The sequence below is a fragment of the Aquila chrysaetos genome, chromosome 4 (genome assembly GCF_900496995.4).
Source record: "Aquila chrysaetos chrysaetos chromosome 4, bAquChr1.4, whole genome shotgun sequence".
Classification (NCBI taxonomy): domain Eukaryota; kingdom Metazoa; phylum Chordata; class Aves; order Accipitriformes; family Accipitridae; genus Aquila; species Aquila chrysaetos.
This window is the reverse complement of record NC_044007.1, coordinates 47,290,546-47,312,792: the sequence shown is the minus strand read 5'-3', so window position 1 is coordinate 47,312,792 and position 22,247 is coordinate 47,290,546. Positions and strand designations below refer to the sequence as shown.

Below are 22,247 nucleotides of genomic sequence, written 5' to 3'. Positions count from 1 at the left end.
CTAACTACCACTTATGCCTCTGCCAAGCCCCTCGCTACTGCCTCTCTTCCTGTCTGCCAGACAACTCTTTGGAAAACTGTTTTTCCTTGCTGCTAAAACTGACTTTCTCTTCTCATACTCAGAATCCAAGCCAGAAATCAGCATGAAGATAGCTTACCTTTTTATTTGCTCTACTCCAGTCCATTCTCATGGAAGTACATGCCTTTCAACCGCCAGCACCCCTTCCTTTACTACCATTCTCCCCTCATATGACATAGATTCAGCTGGCAAAAAACCAAGTGTGAAGTATTGAGGAGAAATATTTCAGACTTCTTAGACTGAGAACTAAGGATCATTACGAAAACTGTTTCTCTCCTGCCAAAATCCACACCTTAGAGACAAAAAAAGCCCCAGTGTTCTTCCCCAATAACTACATGAACCTGTGGAAAAAAATGTTTCTTATCACTTTGACACCAATGCACAAAGCTTTTCACTCCACAATCCATCTCTTTCTCCAGCTGTCTGGATGTTTAGGTGATAGCAGGAAAAAAGCCTTTTCACAATGAAGGTGGACAAATGAAAGGTGGTAGAAAGAAGGAAGTGCCTCCTGATCATCTTCCAGTAACAACAACATCTAGCTTTAAATTAATCAACCCACTCTTCAGTTTTGGGACCTTTCAAGATTCTATGTTATTGGCTGCCCAAACAGCCATGGCAGCAAAAATAAATAATCTGCCACCTGTAACGACCCAGAAATCTCCTTTCTTTTTCTGACACAGGCCTTATAAGCTGGAGTGTATGAGTTCTCACCTTGATTACCAGAATCACAGAATCATAGGGTGGTTTGAGTTGGAAGAGACCTTTAAAGATCATCTAGTTCAATCCCCCCTGCCATGAGCAGGGACATCTTCAGCTAGATCAGGTTGCTCAAAGCCCCGTCCAACCTGACCTCAAACATTTCCAACGATGGGGCACCCACAACTTCTCTGGGCAACCTGTTCCAGCGTCTCACTACCCTCGTCGTAAAAAATTTCTTCCTTATGTCCAGTATAAAACTTACCCTCTTTCAGCTTCAAACCACTGCCCTTGTCCTGTCACTACAGGCCTTGTTAAAAAGTCTCTCTCCATCTTTACTATAAGTCCCCTTTATATATTGAAAAGTTGCATTAAGATCTCCCCAGACCCTTCTCTTCTCCAGGCTGAACAACCCCAACTCTCTCAGCCTGTCTTCATAGGAGAGGTGTTCCATCCCTCTGGCCGCTTTCATGGCCCTCATCTGGACCTACTCCAACAGGTCCATGTCTTTCCTGTGCTGAGGACTCCAGAGATGGATGCAGTAATCCAGGTGGGGTCTCAGCAGAGCAGAGTAGAGAGGGAGAATCACCTTGACCTGCTGGCCACGCTTCTTTTGATGTAGTCCAGGATACGATTGGCTTTCTCGGCTGTCATCACACATCACTAGCTCATGCCCAATTTTTCATCCACCAGTATCCCCAATTCCTTCTCCACTCTCAATTAATTCAGTCTGTATTGATGCTGGGAATTGTCCCAACCCAGGTGCAGGACCTTGCACTAGACCTTGTTGAACTTCATGAGGCTTGTATGGGTCCACTTCTCAAGACTATCAAGGTCCCTCTGGCATCCCTTCCCTCTAGCGAATCAACTGCACCATTCAGCTTGATGTCATCTGCAAACTCACTGAGGGTGCACTCAATCCCACTATGTCATTGACAAAGATACTAAATAGTACTGGTCCCAGTATGGACCCTTGAGAAACACCCCTTGTTACTGGTTTCCACTTGGACATTGAGCCATTGACTGTAACTCAATGTACTTAAGAATGAAACCACCTAAAGAAGAGGCCTCAGGAGACCATTTACTCACCAACACCACACCAGCTTTATGTTCTCCCCTCAATCTCTGACCTGCCCTGCAAAGCACCACTGGAAACAGCTCTGAGGAAGCCCCTAAGATGGGCACTGTCCTGTATCAGGAAAACGCTTTGAAGTATAGAAAGAGCTTCACTATAGGGTTTTTTTATTTTTATATATATGTTCTGTCTAATATATGGAATATATTCTAATATATATGGAACCTGCTTCTACAAGAGACAGCCATGCAAATGTATTTTTTATGTTGCTTCACTGAAAGAAGAATGTGCTGCTAAGCTGTTAAGAGTTACTGCTGCCCCTCAGATATAACCTGTAATATTCTGATAGGAGCTACAGACACTGACATCACTGTTTCTTGCTGTTGCTCCTGTTGAACAGGAAAACACAAGCTGGCTCAGATGGCACACACCTTGTGATTTGTTTGAAATACACTCAAACAAAACCTTTTTCACCCACACCAAAACAACAAGAAAGAGATGTAAACTCTTTTTTTTTGCCTTGGAGCTTCAGAAGGTATTGGAATATATACCTCTAAGAAAGAGGTAGACTGGTAGAACCATTCTCTGCCCTCCCTGAGACAGAAACAGGAACATCCACCAGAAAAAACACAACACCAAGAGGATCCTGTATCCTCCCACCACCAGGCAGAAGGCAATAGCTTAAAGGAAAGGGTGAAAGGAGGCAATTCCATGCTCGGGGTGGCAGGCGAACCCGCTCCTTGCCCACCTCACCTTCCCAGGTGCCTCTATACAACAAGTATGAGGTTCTGGATGTGGAAGGTCAGTCAATGGATGATGTGGATGATGGTCTATCTACACCAGAGGTGTTGCCAAGGTCAGAAAGGCCTACCCCCATATCATGACCACCTCCACGAGGAAGAAAAAATGGGTTATAGTTGTGACTCCCTTCTGAGACGAACAGAGGGTCCAATATGCCAGACAGACCCTCCTCTTAGGGAAGTCTGCTGCCTCCCTGGGGCCCCGGTTAAGGACATCACTAGGAAACTTCCTAACCTGGTAAGGCCCTTGGACTATTACCCATTACTGCTCTTCCATGTGGGCGGCAATAAAGCCACAACATGTAGTCCAAGGGCAATCAAAAGAGACTTCAGGGCCTTGGGACGGTTGGTAAGGGAATTAGGAGTACAGGTAATTTTTTCCTCTCTCCTTCGAGATGCAGGCAGCGACATTGGAAGAAACAGATGCACCCAGTCTATTAATACATGGCTCTGTGGCTGGTGTCACTGCCACAGTTTTGGGGTTTTCAATAATGGGATGGCCCACACGGCACCAGGCCTGCTGGTGTCAGATGGGATATACCTTTCTCAAAGGGAGAAGAGGGTCTTTCCTCACAAGCTAGTGGGGCTCACTAGCACAACTTTAAACTAGACATGAAGAGGGAGGGGGATAATATCAGACTCACCCGTGACAAGCTGTGGGATGACACGCCAAGGTTAGAGGGACAGGGTGCTAGTGAGAGCACTCAGCCTGTTGCTCTGAGACTTGCTGGGTACACTAGAGCACACCTGAAGCCTTACGGAGATGAGTCAGGGGCTCCTGAGGTAGTACAAGCCAACAAGGAAACACCAGTGAAATACCTCAAAGGAATTAAGGGGTGTTCCTCTAGGAAGGCGACACGGCCAACAGCCCAGCTGAAGTGCCCCTACACCAATGCACGCAGCATAGGCAACAAACAGGAGGAGTTGGAGGCCACCATGCTGCTAGAAAGCTACAACCTAGTTGCCATTGGTGAAACTTGGTGGGACGAATCCCATGACTGCAGTGCAGCTATCAATGGCTACAGGGTGTTCAGAAGGGACAGGGGAGGAAGGAGAGGTGAAGGGGTTGCCCTCCACATCAAGAAATGGATAGATTGTGAAGAGCCATCTCTGATGAATAGCCACAAGCAGGTTGAAAGCTTATGGGTAAGAATTAGAGACCAAGGCAACAAAGGGAACCTTGTCGTTCGTGTCTACTACAGGCCACCCGATCAAGGGGAGCCTATTGGTGAAGCAACCTTTACTCCAGCTACAGGAGGCATTGCACTCACAGGCTCTCGTCACGCTGGGGGACTTCAACCACCCTGGCATCTGCTGGAAAAGTAGCACGGCAAGCTGTAGGCAATCCAGGAGACTCCTGGCATGCGTTGAGGACAACTTCTTAAGTCAGGTAATAGATACCCCTACCAAAGGGGATGCGATACTGGACCTCTTGGTCACCAACACAAGTGAGCTAATGGGTGACATTGAGATTGGAGGCAGCCTGGGCTCCACACACTGGTGGAGTTTGCAGGCCTGAGGGAAGTGGGACAAGCAAAGAGTAAAGTCTTTTAGGAAAGCAAACTTGCAGCTGTTGAAGGAATTAGTCAATAGGACACCCTGGGAAACTGCCCTCAGGGACAAGGGAGCAGAACAGAGCTGGCAGATCTTTAAGGATGCTTTCCATAGAGTGCAAGAGCTCTCCATCCCCAGGTGTAAGAAATCAGGCAAGGAAGGCAAGACACTGGCACGGATGAGTCAAGACCTGCTGGTCAAACTAAAGGGCAAGAAGGAAATGCACAGGCAGTGGAATCAGGGACAAGTATCCCAAGTAGAGTATAAGGACGCTGCCTGATTGTGTAGGGATGGAGTCAGGAAGGCCAAGGCATGGATGGAGCTGAATGTGGCAAGGGGTGCAAAGAATAATAAGAGCTTCTATAGGTATGTCAGCCAGAAAAGGAAGGTCAAAGAAAGTGTACCTCCCCCGATGAACAAGACTGGCAAACTGGTAACAACAGATGAGGAGAAGGCTGAGGTAGTCAACAACTTTTTTGCCTCAGTCTTCATGGGCAATCTCTCTTCCCACACCTCTCGAGTGGATGGACCACAAGACAAGGACCAGGGAGCAAAGTCCCTGCCACTGCAAGAGAAGATCAGGTTCGTGACCACCTGAGGAACCTGAACGTACATAAGTCTAAGGGACCTGATGAGACGCATCCCAGAGTCCTGAGGGAATTGGCTGGTGTAGTTGCCAGGCCACTCTCCATGATATTTGAAAAGTCATGGCTGTCAGGTGAAGTCCCCAGAGACTGGAAAAAGGGAAACATTGCACCCATTTTTAAAAAGGGTAGAAAGGAGGACCCTGGGAGCTACCGACCCGTCAGTCTCACCTCTGTGCCTTGGAAGATCATGGAACAGATCCTCCTAGCAGCTATGCTAAGGCACATGGAGGACAGGGAGGTGATTCAAGACAGCCAGCATGGCTTCACCTTGGGCAAGTCCTGCCTGACCAACCTAGGAGCCTTCTATGATGGAGTGAATACATCAGTAGACAAAAGGGGAGCTACAGATGTCATCTATCTGGACTTCTGTAAGGCCTTTGACACAGTCCCCTACAATATCCTTCTCTCTAAATTGGAGAGATAGGGATCTGATGGCTGGACTATTCAGTGGATGAGGAATTGGCTGGATAGTCACATCCAGAGAGTAGTGGTCAATGGCTCAGTGTCCAGATGGAGATCAGTGATGAGTGGTGTCCCTCAGAAGTTCATATAGTAGTAGTACTGGGACCAGTACTGTTTAATATCTTCATCAATGACATAGTGGGATCAAGTGCACCCTCAGCAAATTTGCAGATGACATCAAGCTGAGTGATACAGCTGACACACCTTGAGGGAGAGGATGCCATCCAGATGGACCTGGACAAGCTGGAGAAGTGGGCCCATGTGAACGTCATGAGGTTCAACAAGCCAAGTGCAAGGTCCTGGTATCAATACAGGCTGGGGGATGAAGGGATTGAGAGCAGCCCTGCAGAGAAGGAATTGGGGGTACTGGTAGATGAAAAACTGGACATGAGTTGACAGTGTGCACTCGCAGCCCAGAAAGCCAACCATATCCTAGGCTGCATCAAACAAAGCATGGCCAGCAGGACAAGAGAGGCAATTCTGCCCCTCTACTCCACTCTGCTGAGACCCAACCTGGAGTACTGCATCCATCTCTGGAGTCCTCAGCACAGGAAAGACATGGACATGTTGGAGCCACTCCAGAGGAGGGCCACAAAAATGATCAGAGGGATGGAACAGCTCTCCTATGAAGACAGGCTGAGAGAGTTCAAGTTGTTCAGCCTGGAGAAGAGAAGGTCCCTGGGAGATCTTATGCAGCCTTTCAATACTTAAAGGGGGCTTATATGAAAGATGGGGACAGACTTTTTAATAGGGCCCATAGTGACAGGACAAGGGGTTTAAACTAAGGGAGGGTAGATTCAGACTAGATGTAAGGAAGAAATTTCTCACAATGAGGGTGGTGAAACACTGGAACAGGTTGCCCAGGGAGGTTGTAGGTGCCCCATCCCTGGAAACATTCAAGGTGAGGTTGGATGGGGCTTTGAGCAACCTGATCTAGTTGAAGATGTCCCTGCTCATTCCAGGAGGGTTGGACTAGTTGATGACCTTTAAAGGTCCCTTCCAACCCAAACCATTCTATGATTCTATACTGGTCTGGTTGGATTTAGCCTTCACAGAATTGGCTCTTCCAGAAATTCAGGCCCATGGTATTTCTGAACTCTCCGAGACGGTCTCTAATTAGAGCACAGGAAAATGTATTAATCTGCTTAATAACAGATTCCCATGACACAAAGCTCTGCCTCCCTTCAGTGAGGAGTTTTCAGTTTACTTAGATAACTATAGAAAGAGATACATGTGGTAAGAGAAATATAGATTTATAAATATGGTTATGAAACATACAAACAGAAAATCTATTCTTATTAGTAGATACTTCTGTGTCCACTTGAATTAGCTTTGTGCTTGTTCCATACTGTGTAATGAAATATACAAAAGGGCGAACATACAACTCAGTTCTAACTTTATTTTTAATAAATGCTGCTGGAAAAATAACCTTGTCAAGTTGGCAAGCTCAATTTCTGTTACTCCCTAAGCAGCCTTCATAACCCTCTACTCTCTGGATCTTTCCTCAGAACTGATTTCTGTTCACATCTGCATGCACAGCCAGGGAGAAACAAATGGTAAGGCATCCACCACATACTCACATAGGAAACCAGAGTAAGTAAAATTTTCCTGCCTTGAAGGGTGCTGAAGGGGGACACTTTTCACTCTCAGCAGAAATAATGGAGTCAGGAGAGTGGTTTTCTCCTCATTTCTTCATTCAGGTTGAAAGTATAGATAATTGCAGTATTCCCAAGAGGTAGACAGTATAGGAGACTAGATTTCTTCCTGACCCACAAGACAGGAATATCTTTAAAGAAACTCATTATTATTCAGAGAAATTTACTCTGCAGGGCAGGAAGAGTTTAAAAACCAAATAGTTATTTCCCTTCTATCTGTATAGAAAGAAAAAAAAACAGATATTGGTACTGCTAACAGCTGCCCTCTCCATCATACATGTGTACTTGATGGTCAGTTAGGTTTGGGGTCTTACTAAGCAGTCTGTTCAGGTGTTAGCCAGCTCATCTGTTACACAAGGTCCTTGCATAACTTCACCTAAGAAGCAATGGGCTTTTTTTCTATTACAGTATGGCAGTTTGGTGGGCCATGTGCCTGATTTGGGACACCCCAGTTGTTCTCCCCACTGAAGCCACATCGCAGCATCCTATTCTACTCACAGAGGCTCATACCCAGCATCTATAAAAACAGCAGATGCCCTAGAAGGCATCAAAGCCATCCTGGAAAAAAAAAGCCATCCATAGAACAGAACTGCCCCACAGACTACCAACTGGACTACTCAAAACCAGGTAGTATGCTGGAAGGGGGTCCAAGAAACAGAAAAAAAGACTAAAAAGCTACCACTACCCATCCAAGTCAATTATCCGTACAGTAGAAGCTCTTCTGAAAGGAACCTGTTCTTCTGCATGGCCATGGCGGTGTTGGATCTGCCTGTAAGAGGCTAGAAGGCTAGGAGCGTACACAATTTCTTAGGTGGTGAAGAATTGTTTCTGAGAAAAAATAATTATTTTACCATGTCTACCCTCTCCTTTGCAAAGCTGATTTAAGTAAGCTTCTATTGAAATCAGCACTTTACAATGCTAACAGACAGAATTAAGTTCAAGAATCGCCACAGAACCCTCTTTCTTAAATCACTGTGGAGAACTTGTCCAGGTTGTCATCTTACTCTTCGAAATCCACCCATACCACATGCTTTTTAATGCTGTCACCACCATTTCCCCACCTCCTTGAGTAAGCAATCATTTTAGGCCTTTTTTTTTTCCCCAGGGACTGAATGGAAGCATGCTGCTGAGTAGCTGATTCAGAGAACAGAAAAATATTTGTCCTTTCTAACAGGCTTTACAACAACCATACTTTTAATTAAAATAGGGCATATTTGCAGGAGATAACAATGTGCGCAACTGGAAGTCTGTGACTACAGATGTACAGGAATAACCTGGGATTATAGTCTGATCCAGGAATCAAAGATGCACAGTTCCTAGAGAGCACACATAACTAGTACAGATCACAAAAATGTAGCAGAAAGAAGAAAGGAAGATACAGGAACACAGACAGAGCTTGGCTAACTCACTGAATTAAACTTATCATCTCTGCATAAACTGCACTGATGGTTTAACTGAAGAACCAGTAGCAATTTCAGCACCCACATTAACTACTTCAGGATCAGTTCAACTGCCCAGAACCTCTTACGAAAACATGAAGGATGAAACCTTGTCTCCACTGGAGTTTATAGAAATTCTTATAACTGATTTTAGTAAGATTTTAATTGCACCTATATATTTTGGACACAATCATGATGAATATGATTTCCAAAAGCCAAGTCACTAAATCTCACAGTTCTTTGAAACTTTTCATAAAAATACAGTCCTTCGACAGTTAACTAAGAGGGATATTTTTTAAAAGTTACCAATTGCTTTTGGACAGATAGAAATCATAGCTTTCTTTGGTAACGAAGATGTATACAGACCTGTAAACTATTCAAAGATTATCTATCGATTCTTCATACACATACAAGGAGTCCTCTTAAAAGAGATTTGACAGCACTGGTTGCTTCCATTTACTTTCTGCCTCTTTAGACCACCTGGCTGCTCTCAATATTTGTACCACCTCCTCTTGCAGAAGGCCTATTTCTCCCATTGCAGGTAATTTGCATTAAAAGTTCTCAAGTTTTGTAGTTCTGTCTCTTCATCCTCTCTTTGACAGGCTGCAGCATCAGCTGCCTTCAGAATAACCATCCCAGAGATGCTTAAACAGTGTGACGTAACAAACGCACCGCATGTCTTTACCAATTAAATCATTACAATTTTAGTACACTTCATGTTTTGGTTCCTCTTGGAACAGTAACTTTGTGTAACTGAAATGTCATCTCTGTATTTTGTTTTCTTTGCAGAGAAGAAAACCAAACCTATTTCCTGTCTGTATCTCCCAATTTCTTTTCCCATCAAAGCAGTAATAGCAATTATCGCTCCTAAGAATTTAGACTAGTCTGTTGATATCATGGTTTTATCATAGTGTTTCTCAAAGCACAAAACCAAATTTTCTAATCAATTATTGCCCTAAAGTACCTATTACTGTTGCTTTATTTAAAAGCTGCTAGTGAACCACATGCTTTATTCTGGTTTATGATCTCATTTAAGTCTCCATGCCAATGTCTATGCTTATGTGAAATCCAAGTTTCAGAGTACGAAAAGCTAGACACAGAGGTTTGAACTCCACCTTCCAGTCAGAAGTAACTATTCCTTTTACACAAGTTTAACAGTTTGTTTATAGCAGGGATCTGGGATGGTTATTAACAAGGATCACTCTACCTTCTTAGGGAAGAAGTCTACCCAGTAAAGCACACAGACATCAGGACTGCTAGAAGTTCGGTAGAAGCAGTCACTAGCTCTCTCGGAGATGCATTAAGCTGACTCCTTGATTCATTTCACAAGAAAGCAGGCTTGTAAAAACTCTGAAATGAAACTGAAGCAGTGAGGAAGGACTTAAGACATAAAGATGCAACTATCCCCATAACCAGGAACTTCTGCAGTAGGCACTGATTTCAGGGCACTATTTCTGCTGGAAAACCACATTTCAGCTGCAAGACTAGCACACTAATGAGTTGTTATCTGATGGAAATGGAGAAAAGCTTGAGGCTGACCCAAGGCATCAATTTCTCTTCATTTCTGTGCACCTAAGTGTGAAAATTGTGTATTATATAAATTTAGATTCTTCCTTTACATTAGCTTTTATCTGAATTTATGCTAATGGTAATGCCAACCCTTACAACTGAGGCTCTGGATTGGTTTCTCAGCATCACACACAGTACAGCCCACAAAGGCAACTAAATAGGGTGTGCTCCTCCTCTTCTTTTCCCAGAGTGGGTTTGAGTTGCTACTAAAATCTGTTTGTCTCTCTGGAAGGGTGCTCCTTCAGCAACCAGCACTGGTCAGTGCCCACCTGGCAGGCAGCAGTGGAGAGACTGCTTCAGCCTCACATGTCTCCCAGCAAGCTGTTAACCAGTCATCAAGTGCTAAATAAACTTGCAAAAGAGCCTGGCTGTATTTTAGTTTGTGTTGATGCTAAATGCAATTGTTGTATTTTTCTGCCTCCAGTCAACATGCAAACCATCCCTTCCATCTTTCTCACAATAATCAGGCTAACAGTATTCACGAATACTTGGAGGACACTACTGGAGTTTCATCCTACCCTGAACCTTTCAGAATGATTATATAATTTCTTCCATCCTGTTATTAGGAAGTGCCAGAGATAGCACATCCCTCTGCCTCAGAATAACAAATATGGTTACTATTGGGCAACATTAAATCAACTATTTGAAAACACCGCTTCACAGATCTCAGAACCACTTCCTATGTGTTAAAATATTACAAAACTCTATAGTGCTGAAAAAGTACTACTTTCCTTTTGTAATCAAAGTATTTGCATTTGGTTAAAAAATTACTCCTAATTTTAAACATTCAGTATTAAAAATATTTTATCAAACAAGAAACACTTTAAAGAAATTTCCATTAAAAAAAAGCCAAAACTTTCACAAGACAGCCCAGTGTCTCCAGGGAATTTCCTGTTCAGAAAAAAAAAATTAATAGCTTCCCTAATTAAAATATAACACAGTGAAGAACTAATGGCTAAATTTAATTTTCTTTAAAACACATTATTTTACATGCCTTTTACTGAAATAAAAATGTTCTATTATGTTATTCAATATCAAACATAATAGCAAAAAAAAGTGGAGTCAATACCTAGCATACATTTTAACAGTAGTTAGGAAAAAAACCTCTACCTATACTGTAAGGAATTAGATCAAATTAAATTAAGCAATCTGTGCACATAGGTCCTGCTAAAGTCAACTGGTACACACAAAAGGATAAACTGGGTAAAGTGCCTGTACTGGAAAGCAAAACTAAATCCCTATACCAGAATACCCCTCCTTAATTTTGATGTTACAGAGAAATGGGAGGAAAAAGCCTGAAAGATACTAAGATAAGGGAAAAGAGCAGAGCAAAGTCAACCAAAACCAAACCCATGCTTTCAGAAATCCCACTAAGCTTAGTTACAAGGGCTTGCACACTGAAATCAAAGGCAAATTGGCTCCCTTCAGTACCTGCGCAAGGAAAAGATAGCTTGGTTTGTTAGTATTATCGCCAAAGTGAAATGCCCACTGATAGAGGACCTGTACAACACTGATGCAACCCGCAGACCTGTTTTGAAGGTGCAAAAGAATGCAAGTCTGCAGCTAGCCTTTTACGCAGGGGTAGGCTTCACTTACCACTAGATTACTGATGTAAAAAAGAAGGGCTGTGAATAGCGAATGGTCTGCAAGCATTTTAGAGTTCCTTGTAAAAAGATAATTCTGATTTCTCAGCTATTATTGGCTGCAAGTATTCCCTGATGTAATTATGGAGTAATAGCTGAGAATTTGATTGTAACCAACAGTTAGTAGTTTGTTGCTAACAAGGCAAACATGACAAACAATTTTGAGGCAATTATTGTCATTACAAGCCACACTCAATTGTTCAAGGCAAGTGTAATAGAAAGTGACAGTTGTGCAGCTGGGAGGGTGGCGCAGGAAATGGGATTGTTCTCTGGTTGCAACAGACCAGTCAGACTCTAGCAGAGAGTCTGCTCAATGCATAATTCATGTTTAATAATATTTTAGTCTCCAAAGCAAATTACAGTATAAGATAAAAAACAAAGACATATCAAAGAAAAAGAACACAAGTCATCAAAAGATGAGAGAAGACACACAGAAGTAAAATGGAGCAGAGGGGAGACATTCAGCACAGCCAACTTACAAGATGCTTGCAACTAGCAAATGAAAATAAAGTAACTCTACATATTAAAAGAGTCAGTTGTAAAAGTACTCCATTTGCTACACTTCAGTGAGAGGGGTGCTCATGTCCACAGCCTGGTTTGAGACCCTTGTCTGATTAGGCAGGTCCACTGAGTTAGTGAAGTCCTGAAAGTTCCTTCCATTAATCTGGAGTAAGGAAGGACTGCTCTCCATGGAGAAACACTGATGCTTAATTCTTACTAAATTTGAGTTGTACAGAGAGTCAAAGGAAGATTTTCATCCATCGTACAGTAGAAATATCTCATATATCAGCTCAGTATTCTGATGACAATGCACATACCAGCTGCCTCGTCAGCAGCCAGTACATTAAAATACCTGATTTGCTGAAAATCCCACCCAGCTCTCCTTAATGATGTTAAGGACTGAAAGTTTCTAACGTAGCTGCACCAACATTTCAAGCTCTTGGCCAGGCTCAGTACGTTGCATTATCACTGACATCATTAACACTGCTCAAGTGGCATTAGAGTGTCACTCGTAGTGCCTTTTGCATTAATAAGGTATCATCTCTAAAGAAGCCATTAAAATCCCACTGAAACAAGATTTCCACAACTCTGGCTTTCTGTCCTTGTTTCACCATTTTCTTCCTCTTTCTTAAATGTATTGGTTTATGCAAATAATATTACATCAAAGCAAATCTGATGGGCCAAATCACCCCAGGTGTAGCTCCACTGAAGCAAAATAATACTAGTACTATATGCCAGGTTCTCAGATCCGCTTTAACTCTGGTTAGGTGAAGAAGACGATACTAATTTTCTCAGATAGAGCAATATATTATAACTAACCCCCTGTCTAAAGAAACCTTTGTGATTTTGACATGTGCAAGATAACGCTTCAGTGCAGCCCATAGGCTTACTCAGAAACATGCATGTGTGACTGTGCTGTCTTTTGCTTTATTCAGTAATGAAGCTGGTGCTTGCAAAAGGTGGCAGATCGACAGCTGCAGAGACAGGAGACCTTTGCTTATCCTCAGAACAGATTGCTGGGCAGCCAAAGCAGAGACCTTCCTCATTCTCTCTTGCCAGCTTGTCTCTGCCCTTGTCTTTGGGATGCGGTTGTTGCCCTCATTCAGCCTGTGCTGTCTCTGCTCTTTCTCCCAAGATAGGGGAAAGGTAAAACCCGTTCATACAGGTGGGCTTTTCCCTTCAGGGAAATTACAGCAAGATCACAAAAGACTATGCATAAGGTGCTGTATTGCTAGCGTTGCCTGGATGTTACCGTACTCCTCTCTTCTTTTCCACTGCCATGAGACAGACAGGTATCTTAGATCTCTTTCAGAAGACTGGTATTTATTGTTTCCTCCTTAGTCATAAGAAGTGAGATTATTGCCCAAAATGTTTCAAGTTTCACTGGCTTAACAAAGACTAGAAGGTCTGAATATATCACAAAATTCAGTCAGCTCTCCTGGCCCCAGCTCAAATGTAATTTTAAATGGTCTGCCATGTCACCAATGGCTTGGACTCAGTTCAGAGTGAACAAACCAGCAGCAACCATGGGAACAGCAAGCTCTGCTCCCTTGCACAAACACAGTTTTGACAACTTAATCAGCTGATGTTACTTGTTTCAGGTGAAGCTGTTGAGTAAAGATTATAGCTTCAATGCAGAAAATGGGTATTTAGATGACTGACTCCAATACTTGTATCTACCACAAATACCAAATGAGTGAAGGGAATAGTCAATGTGAACAACCACATCTCCTACATCTATCTTGTGGAAAGCCTGGCAACTTGAACATGCCAGGCAAAGAGAACTGGCACCATCCAAATGACCACAAACTACTTGAAGGCATAGTCCTCCATTGAATTACAGTACTATTGCTCAATTTTCTATAAACTGGAAAAAATACAACCAGGAAAAGCTTATCAGTAATCTCCACATCTAAGATGATAGCACAACCCCCATCAAAGGTTGAATGGTGACATATTTTGTCATACCTAGTTGCTATAAGCACAGTCTCCATACAGTGCCTGTGAGGGGGAGTTCTATTTAAATACGTACAAACATGTAACTATCATTTTCTAAAAACTAGATTGAAAAGAACATAGTCCCTCCACCCAAATCCAGACAAAACACTGGTATGTTTTGGTGTACCTCAGTACAGTGAGAAATACTGAAAATAAATGAATTCTGCATCTTGCACTGAGTTACAGTCAAATAGTCTCATCCCTGATTTTTATTTGATAGCTCACATAGTGAAAAACAAAAACAAAATTCAACATAAAATTTATACCTAACTCTCATTACTTCTAGAGTTGTGCATGTTCTTAATTTCCTCTAATCAGAGCATCCCCCTACACCTCTCTCATTTCTTGGTGTCCTGGTTTCAGCTGGGATAGAGTTAATTTTATTTCTAATAGCTGGTATAGTGTTATGTTTTGGGTTATAAGAAGAATTTTGATAACACACTGATGCTTTCAGTTGTGGCTAAGTAGCGTTTAGACTAAGTCAAGGATTTTTCAGCTTCTCATGCCCAGCTAGTGAGAAAGCTGGAGGGGCACAAGAAGTTGGGAGGGGACACAGCCAGGACAGCTGACTCAAACTGGCCAAAGGGGTATTCCATACCATGTGATGTCATGCCCAGTATATAAACTGGGGGGAGTTGGCCTGGGGGGGATCGCTGCTCGGGAACTAACTGGGCATTGGTCGGTGAGCAATTGCCTTGTGCATCACTTGTATATTCCAATCCTTTTATTACTATTATTGTCATTTTATTATTGTTATTACTATCATTATTAGTTTCTTCCTTTCTGTCCTATTAAACTGTTCTTCTCTCAACCCACAGGTTTTACCTTTTTTTTCCTGATTCTCTGCCCCACCCCACTGGGTAGGGGGGAAGTGAGCGAGCAGCTGGGCGATGCTTAGTTGCTGGCTGGGGTTAAACCACGACACTTAGTAACTAATGAGCCACCACAGTAAGGGAGCAAACACACTCAGCTGTTCTGCACAGGGCTCCAGCTAACAGGCAAGGGCAACAAGAGTCCCATTTTCCCTCAGGGTAGCAGCTCTTGTTGCCCCTGTGACAGACCTATCTAGAGGTCAGTTTTCACTACAAAAATCATTTTTGTACAGGTTGAAGCACTAATTAAAAAAAAGACAAGCTCCTTTATTTCCAACTCAGTGCGCAAACCTTGCCTGCTGTCTGTGGTCTGAGACCAGGGCAAAAGGGGTTGATCCAGCAACATCAGAGTCCCTAGAGCGTTATTAGGAGAAAGGAGAATTATAGACAGCTCTCAAGTGGGAGCTTTGCCCACAGGTGAGTGGTATGCAGGGCTCACTCCAAAGAACCAGCTTAGGACAAGGGAGCTGTAGCATGTATAGGGAAGGAAGAAAATAGGGGCAAGCAAGGGGAGGGGGTGCAAAAGAGAAAGGAACATACCAGCAATTTGCAGCCCTATTATCCAGCTGGCTGCTAGGGAAAGCAGCTCTGAGGCACTGGTAACCAGATAGCCCTACCCCATTCCCAGCTGGGGAATGAACCAATTGAAAATTAGAGCTGCTTTCCTTTTCTAACTCCCCAGGGAAGAGCAGCAGCTCTTTTCCAACTCCTCCCCCATCGTTGCAGCAGCCCTGCAGGTGCTCAGGATGCTATTTTCAGCCATTCACCAGCAGGTGTGACTCAAGGCCCTGTTATTTAAAAGTGTACAAAGGCTAATTTATAGTGGGAACTGTCCTTCATAGTATTCTGGCAACTTCAGTACTATGGATGCAATTCACCAACTCTTCCCACTTTTCATTTCTTCCTTAATTCCCTGTTCCCTCTCAACCTAATATGCTTTATACAAGGAGTCTTATGAAGCGTCAGTACATTTGCAGAGACCAGCACTTTTGTATTGTACCAGCACCCATCTACTGCGAGGAAATACCTTCCCTCTCTGTGCCTTTCTTCTCAGCATTTTTCCTACCTACCATGACATTTCTGGGTGAAGAAGTCTATTGCTTTCAGCTGATACTGTAGATTGCTCTCATATTTGCCTTTATGCTCTTTAGGTTCAAACAACCTAACCATGAGAAGCAGAACACAGCGTACTAGACTGGAAGATATTGAGAAACCTCAGTCAAATTTTCTAGTATGAGCTCTGCAATGGAGTCCCAAAGCCAAATACCTATCTAAATATGATGCAGGTATAGCCTCAATGGAAGAGGGTATGAAAGCATCTTATTCCTTTTATGTAGATAGTGTCAGCATTCCACTATGCTCTGATAAACTGAACTGGAAGAGGAGCCTCCATCTTTCCCCCAGTAGCATGGCCCAGCTCACTATTACATTCCTCTAGGGTACACGGACTCTGTTGATATGCTAGTACCAAATCAGTTGAAATCCATGGAAAAAAAATAATAGATGTCCCAAAATATTCTCATGCCACCTCACATGGAAAGCCAGCTAAGCAAAGTGATAGAACACATCACCTTTATGTACACTGGAGCTGTCACTAATGCACCCCAGGCAGCAGTTTTCCTAATGATTCCCATTAGCAAATCATTCTCCCAATGAGGGCATGCTTGGGGCAGCAGGAGACCTGTGCTGTCCCATTCCACTTCAGATACCATTCCCAACCATGTGTGCACAGGCAACCTTACACAGCAGTAAGTTTTCACCTGCCAGAATGCAGCAAAGACATTTCAAATGAGCTAAATGTCAAGTGTCTTTATCTGTAGACTGAATGTGGTGGCTGACATAAACTGTCATGGACATATAGAATGTTTGAGGGAAGGGGGCAGGAATCACTTTAGACACACAAATTCATGCTTTGGTGATGGTTTTGGTATGCGTGTGCTGTAATTAAGTATTAAATTTGTAAAATTTTACGGTGAAGGCTATGACAGCAAAAGGGATTGTACTGCTAAGTTCATTTAAGTTCCCTTTTGTCTTCCCTCCTTCCTGTTCCTGCTTCCAACCCTCTATCTCTGTGTTCATTATTTTCTTCCAATCTTCTGTTTCCTGCCCTCTCCTATCATTCTTCTTTTCCTCCCCTTCTCTAACATCTTTCCATTGCTCCTTCAGCCTCTTCTCCCATATCTGAAAAAGCACTGTTGCTATAACTAGCTACACTCAGGTTCGCTACCTGACAACAGCTAGCACAGGAAAACCATGAAGCAGGAAGAGCTGCTATTTCAAATCTCTGTATCAGCAGATGCTTTAGCAGAAGATGCAGCAAAAAATAGGATTGCCTTAGGAAGGTGAGCAAGTACCATCTGGGAGGAAGAGAAGGAAAGCTGAGAGATTTAAAGCAATTCTGTAAGATCACACTACCTGCAATTCAAAGACCACAGTGCATTTTTTTCCCATACATTTTAAATAGCAAGTGACAGATTTGCAGCGTTGTATCATTCGTACTTATCTTCTAATATGATTAGATGTGGCACATCAATCTGGTTTCGGCAGGTATTAAGACATGTACAACAGGCATTTCTTCATAGGTTACTGTACTGAGCTATACTTTTTATTTCAGACATACACATGCACACAATTACTGTTAAGAAACATTCTATATATGTGAAACAGATTGAGTATATAGGTAAGCAAAAACCTCTAAAGCACGGTTTTGCACTGAAAGCCAGATGATACATTAAAAATGGCACCTTCCAAAGTATCCCTGAAAACTCAAACTTAGCAGTATTATTGTAATATATTAGCCTTGAAAAGTCAAACTTCAACAGGAAAGGGAACTGACTTTCCCTACATCTTGTGCATCAGAACTGCTCCTTTAGTGAACATACACAGAAATTAAGTCAAAAGTTGCACAAATTTTGTGATAGCTTGAGGACACTCAGGCAAAAGGCAGCTGTGGTTAGAATCTGGCCTACCAAATTATCATAGATATTCTCCTCCTTTATATGTCTGGAGAGCAACACAGCAGAAGGTCCTACCCATCACCAGATGCTATCAGCCACTACGCAGCACACCCTTTCTCACCTAAATAGCCTACCAGCTAGCAATTGACCATGATGCATAAAGTGGAAAGAATCCAGCTTAACTGTCAAATCCCATATATTTAGTGTTCAGGAGAAATATAAGAAGCGCTTCTGAATTGGCACACGTGATCAGGAAATTACAGCGTAACAAGTACAGAATACCAATGTGTTGTTTCTAACAGCAATAGAATGGACCTGCACTTTGGGTGTCGCGCATTCATGTGCCACACATGAGCCACTGTCACAGCCTGTAGTGGGCAGGCTCTTTGTGAGCTCCATAGGCAAGGAGAAAGTTCATTCCAAACCAGGCCCATCTAACTTGTTCCATAACACGGGCTGAAATCAAAGAGTACATACACATCTATGCATCTTCTATGCAAAGTAAAACTTCCATCTCTTTCACCAACAAATTAGCTTTGTGTTGTAACTAACCTAGAAATAATTAACATTCAAATTTACAATGCTGCTTGTTCTGTTTTCTCTTCTTTTACCTCTATTTCCCTATCAGAGTTTGTCTTTTTCATCCTTTCTTCTGAATATCACATCCCAATTCCTACCTCTCAAATAACCATGCTTCTGTCACACCCCTCTCCCTGATTTCAACCAGTAAAAACAACTTTCTCAGCCTTCTGCGTTGCTTCAGAAAGGTTTGAGTTTCATTTCCTTTTATGCCTGTGTATGGTCACACTATGTATATAAAAATAGTAAAATAATAATACCTAATGTATAGTGGTCTAAGCACTCGCCTGTTGCCTAAGCAACAAATAAATTAACCTGCAGAAAAACCCAACTTCATCCTCTTCATGCTGAGACATAGGTAACATACATTTCAAATTACCTAATGAAACACATTATGAAGAAAAGGACACAGCAGGTACTAAATGAAGGCACAGAATGGGAAAAAGACAAGGCAATACCACATTTTCTGTATGAAACGAGAGCCTTACCATCCTGCTGGCCCTGGAGGTTCTGAGGACTTTGCATTCTCTCTTCCAGATTTGAGCTGAGGTCAGAGTTCACAGCTGACATCCTAGTTGAGTCACTCATATCAAACTCATCACTTTCTATAGAGCTTTCATCCTGCAAACGGAAAGTTTCAGAGACATGTCAGAAAACATCGTATGCTGTTCACATTATATGTGCAGTTCACTCGTTCCCATTTGTTTCACTCACACCTGGAGCGGGGTGTAATCACGCTAAATCTTTGTGTATATAAGCAAACAAGCAGAGCACATGAAGAAGAGCAAGGAAAACACAGTGTTTATGTGGTATGATAATCTGACAAATGCAATTTGTTCAACTATGAGGATACTCCATTACCGCACACTTGTAACTGCTTCCCTAGTATTTTGCAAAAGAGGGCTAGTAAGTAGAGACCCCATACCAAGTCCTTGTTATTCAAATTTGGTTGAGGAGAGCTCTCCACATTCCCTATCTGAATCCTATACCTTTCCCAAGCAAGGTCAGTAACCCCATGATGACCACTCACAGTAAGATATTTCCGAATGGCCGCTTGACCTAATAAGAATCCACCACCAAATTCCCTTGACATGATGTCACCCTTACACTGCTACTGTGCTTAAAGAAGCATCTATGAAAATGATAAAGCTTATAAAAGTTCTGAGCATGTTCAAATGACAGTCAGTGGCAAACCAAAGTAATATAATCACATGAGAATCACTTCAAATTTATTCTACCTTATACATCTTTAATATGATTTATCCATCAAGTCTAATTACAAAGCATCTACTAGGGACGATAGCAGAGGGCAAAAAGTAAAAGTCCCAATCAAATATTTTGTCCCCATTTATAAAAGCAAAACAGTTTTGGACCTAGTCCAGCAAACATTCACGTACGTGTTTAACTTCACTTGTTTCAGTCCCACTGAAGTTCATGCGTCCACTCATGGATTAAAAATTAAGCAACCACAAGTCTTGCTCTGTAAGCTGCTGAGGCAACATACAAACCTAAGGTGATATATTTTCAGTAACAATTTTTCTGAGATAATTACTCCTGTTATGAAGAAAAGCATTTTAAAGAACACAGAGAAAAATATGACAAATAATTTTGTATTCCCTGAAGATCAGTTTAAAATACTTTTCTAATTAATATAATTTTTTTTTGGGGGGGGGTGGGAACTGACAGGATTCTGACTATTTTTCTGGGTTGCTCACCAGAATTGACCCAGAAAAACAGCAATCTTTAGAATATGATTTGCTGTATACTTGTTGTGAACTGGTTTCTACAGATACTAATGTAGCTGCTTTCTTCTTTCTGAGTGCTTGGCCTTTAAATCAATTCCTCTCTTGGGTCTCAGTGATGTTTCCAGCTTCCAGGGGCATTTCTCTCATTTTCGGAAGGCAAGTTCCCTGCAGTCACGACTCTTGTTAAACTGGGATGAAGTACTGCCAAATGCCATTCAGGAGTGAGAGTGGGACAACGCGCATGGCGATGCTGTTTTGCACTGTCACACCAGGACAATGACAAATAACGAAACAAATATACTTTGTTCTCAAAGTTTTGTAAAGCACTAAACAGAAGACTGAGATCTTCTCTAGTGGGCACCTGTCTGCCTTGCTCAGATAAGGTGGGAGCACCCCAGGTACAGCAGCAGCAAATACCTGAACCCTGCCCTCACACAAGAACCATGGTGCCCACTAGCCTCCTGCCCCAGGGAGAGGGGGCCAAGGCACATGCTGAGCTGGTTCTGAGGTTTAGGGAAAATGCACACTGCTTGTTCAAAGAGTAAGATCAGAACACAAACTCCCCCAGACCTTCTGGAAGGCTGGGCCTCTGTTAAGACACAGCAGTATTTCTCATTGAATCCTGTGGGAACCAGCAAGCAGCAGCTTACGTTTTCCAGTTCTGGGGTTAGGCAACCCGTATGGGCTCCCAGAAAAGGAGCTCTGGCTATCCAGCGCTAGCATAGGTATAAAACAACACACATGGGCAGGCCTGTGTTTGCCTACAGCACTGTGCAGAATATCTCCACCTCGCTCCCCAACCTGTGTAAACATTCATCTGAATCTGCGTGGACACACAGGCATGGGGAAAGGAGCTGGGAGCCACTGGCATCTTTGCACCCGTTGCAGCACAGCTGTAAATTCCCACACAGCGATGAGTTCTCCTGTTACATGAAGCCTGTTTCCCTTTCATCGATGGCCTCAGCTTAAAAATGATGAATTGAGGATGCGAGAATTAGGAGGCTTTCAGTCACTGTGCTAGCTAGTCGTGGGATCCAAGTTTACTCCTGTCTCAATTCCACCCCCTCCACAAGAATACAGATATGATTGATGAAACCTTGGAAACAGAGTCTTCCTACAAACCCAAGCATGTTTTTCAAGTACATTAAATAGCTTGAACGTATGCACCAAAAATCTTCCTGCTTTGTACTACACCATTTTCATTGCCATTTTGTTCTCAGTACAACAAATGTACAGCTTGAAGGAAAAAGAAATTCTTAACAAAACTCTGCCTTGAGAAAAGATGTGAAGATTATCTTGAAGACTTTCCTTGTGTCCACTCTGCCCTGGCAAAGATGTTATTACTAAAACATATAAAAAAATACTTCTATCTTCATAAATCCAGTGCTACAAACATTTCATACACAGTAACATTAGAGCTGCAAAACTGAGCCGGGCAGGGAGATAGCAAGCAATGGTGCTTCTTGCGGCCACCACATCATCTCCCCTGGTTCATCTAGATGAAAAAACTGGTTTAACACAAATTTCAGCCATCAGACCAGAAAGACTACACCTAAACATTCAGGCTGTAGAGGCACTGTGGCAGGTGGCCCTGATCCAGCATGAGCCCTTGACCCTGTTGTGGGTGGAGTAATTCTCAAAGGGAAGAAGTGGAAAAAACAAAGAGTCCTTTAACTCCTAAGGCTGCTGCAAGGATAAAGCTCTTCTCTCCTGCTGCTTGAAACCCTGCTGCCAGATCCCTAAAAAGGGGCAGCATGCAGAAGGGAGACTCAATAGGAGGGAAAGATGACCAGGCTGTATTTGTGCATGAAGAACTCTGAGTCAGGGATCTCTCCCCACACCCTCCACAATTAAAAAAAAAGGCAAAAGCGAAACAAGGATCCTGATATTTCTAAAAGAGTGATGAAATCCCTGTTCTATGGGGTTTTGAATAATTCATAAATCTCCACCAATAGCCCATATCTACTTATTATGAAA

General features: G+C 42.6%; 1 protein-coding gene and 1 long non-coding RNA gene across 5 annotated transcripts in view; one reads left to right on the top strand and one right to left on the bottom strand.

Annotated features, from left to right (window-relative positions):
* The window catches only part of NOL4 (nucleolar protein 4), a 196,952-nt gene that overhangs the window by 126,650 nt on the left and 48,055 nt on the right, over positions 1–22,247 (bottom strand). For all 4 annotated transcript variants that reach the window (XM_030011980.2, XM_030011982.2, XM_030011981.2 and 1 more), the window contains exon 5: positions 19,014–19,146. In XM_030011980.2, coding sequence (XP_029867840.1) covers positions 19,014–19,146 — 133 coding nt within the window. The remainder of the gene's footprint in view (positions 1–19,013; positions 19,147–22,247) is intronic.
* Positions 1,374–20,765, top strand: LOC121233251. The gene is made up of 3 exons (XR_005932227.1): positions 1,374–1,423; positions 11,824–11,829; positions 20,756–20,765. It is a non-coding gene; the product is annotated as an uncharacterized LOC121233251 (long non-coding RNA).